This window comes from Malurus melanocephalus, unplaced genomic scaffold (assembly GCF_030028575.1).
Source record: "Malurus melanocephalus ecotype Western Australia unplaced genomic scaffold, MMel_1.1 scaffold_125, whole genome shotgun sequence".
Classification (NCBI taxonomy): Eukaryota; Metazoa; Chordata; class Aves; order Passeriformes; family Maluridae; genus Malurus; species Malurus melanocephalus.
The window spans coordinates 1,151,654-1,153,586 of record NW_026623357.1 but is presented as its reverse complement, the minus strand read 5'-3'; the positions used below and the strand labels follow the sequence as shown (position 1 = coordinate 1,153,586).

Genomic DNA, 1,933 nt, shown 5'->3' with positions numbered 1-1,933 from the left:
GGGCGGGCGGTGCGCGGCGCAGAGCGGAGGGGCGCGGAGCGGAGCGGAGGGGCGCGGAGCGGGGGCGGCGGAGGGGCGCGCAGCGAGCGCTATGCCTTTAACGGCGCGCGGGGCAGGCATGCCGAGCGCGTAGTGCGGGAAAGTCGAGGCGGGGTTAAAGTTCAGCTCATGGAGCGKCTCCGCGCTGGCTGCAGTTTGGCAGAGTTGGAAATGTGAAAGCAAGAAGCAGGCTCGGGGCTCCCCCTCCTCTCCTCTCTCTCTCTCTTTTTTCCCCTCCTCTCTCTCCCTCTCCCTCTCTCTCTCTCCCCCTCTCTCTCTCCCTCTCTCCCCGCACACGCACACCTCCAAACCGCAGCCCCCCGCAGCAGTCATGTATTCTCCGCTCTGTCTCACCCAGGTAAGCGGCCGCCGGGGCGCGGTGGGGCCGGCGCTGCGGGGGTGCGCGGCCGTGCGCGCCGGGGAAGGGGCACCACCGCCGCTCGCCGAAACTAACTTTGTTGCCTTTCGCTCGCATCGCCCCCCCCTCCACCCCCTTCCCGCACGGCCATTTGTGTCGGCACATGGCTAATGGCGCCTACTTATTAATGCTTTAATTAACGGGGGGGGCCGCGCGGGCGCGGTGCTGCGGGACGACCCGCACGGCCCCGCCGTGCTTGGTCATCCGCGATCGATGCCGCCGATGCCGCCGCCCGCGCCGGAGCGCCCCGCACCGCCCCGCACCGCGGCCCCGGGGCAGCGCCGGAGCCGCTGCGCCGCTCCCCGCCCCGGGCACGGCGCGGCCCGCACCCCCCGGCACCACGCTCGGGGCTCCGCGGGAGCGGCCCCGCCGGCTCCGCCCCCCCCACCAGCGCCCCGGGCGCGGACAGAGGGACCGTCCCCCGCACCTGGGCTCGCTCCCGCGGTGCGGCGCGGCGCGGTGCAGCCGCCCCCGCGCAGAGCGCCCTGCGCACCCGCGGAGGCCGCTCCGGCTGGGGGACCGTGCGCGTTGTCCCCCCACACGGACACCCGCAAACTTGTCCCGCGTGTGTCGCGTGTCCCCCCCGCCACCCTCCCGCCCGCGGATCGGGCCCCCGCGGCACTCGGCGCAACTTTTGCGCCCCCCGCTCGCGGCGGGACGGGGCTGCGCGGGGAGTGGTGGTGGGGAGGGTCGCTCCGCGGTGCCCCCCAGTTGCGCGGCTGCGGAGCCTCCGCCCCCCCCCTTTTCCCCGCGCGCTGCTGCAGGACGCTGAATTACACCCCTTCAATTAGCAGGATATAATGGTTTAACGAGGAAATGCTTTGTGGCGGACTCAAACCCCAGATTATTTCCTCCTGCAGGAGATTTTGACTACATTATTCTTATTAATTTAATTGGAATATTTTTTTTCTCCCGGTGAGAAAGCCTCTCCGGGCTCTTTCCGTCGAGAAAAGGCAAGGAATTGCAGGGAGAGGGGCGGCAGCTTCCCAKGCAGCCCGAAGAGCTGCAAAAGTTTCATCCCCTTCTCCCGTCGCGGTCCCCTCTCCTTCCCCAGCCTCCCCCAAATTTCGGGGTGCTGGCGAGAAAACACCAGGCCGGCGGGGGCACGAAACTCCAAACCGTACACTTGCTCAGAGGCAGGAGAAAAAAATGTGAGCAGCGGGAGTTTGCAGAGGATAGGATGCAACTCCGGGCTGTGCCTGGGCAAAGTTTGTGCCTTTAATTCAACTCTGAARTTATACCTGGTTTTTGTCAGCGCTGCGGCTGCAGGAGGGACCCCCGGACGCTCCGTGCAGGGCCCGCAGCGCCGACGCTCTTGGCATCTCCACGTGGGGCTCCTGGGGCTCAGTAGGCCCAGTCACACGTTAAGGAGAGAAAATAAATCCATGGGCTGGTTGCTCCTTGGCCCAGTCGTGTCCTGTGTGTCATGTCACCCCCCTCCACCTTTTTTTTTTTTTTTTTTTTTTTTTTTTTTTT

The 1,933-nt window shown here is 66.5% G+C and overlaps 1 protein-coding gene across 8 annotated transcripts in view; it reads left to right on the top strand.

The window, feature by feature from the left end:
- The first annotated feature begins 48 nt into the window (after window positions 1–48).
- The window catches only part of NFIA (nuclear factor I A), a 240,404-nt gene continuing 238,519 nt past the window's right edge, over window positions 49–1,933 (top strand). For 4 of the 8 annotated variants that reach the window (XM_057370410.1, XM_057370407.1, XM_057370409.1 and 1 more), the window contains exon 1: window positions 50–397. In XM_057370410.1, the coding sequence (XP_057226393.1) occupies window positions 371–397 (27 nt within the window). In that variant the 5' untranslated portion in view covers window positions 50–370. Of the gene's footprint in view, window positions 398–1,933 lie in introns of all 8 variants that reach the window. The other 4 variants (XM_057370406.1, XM_057370405.1, XM_057370411.1 and 1 more) reach the window with 2 other exon arrangements.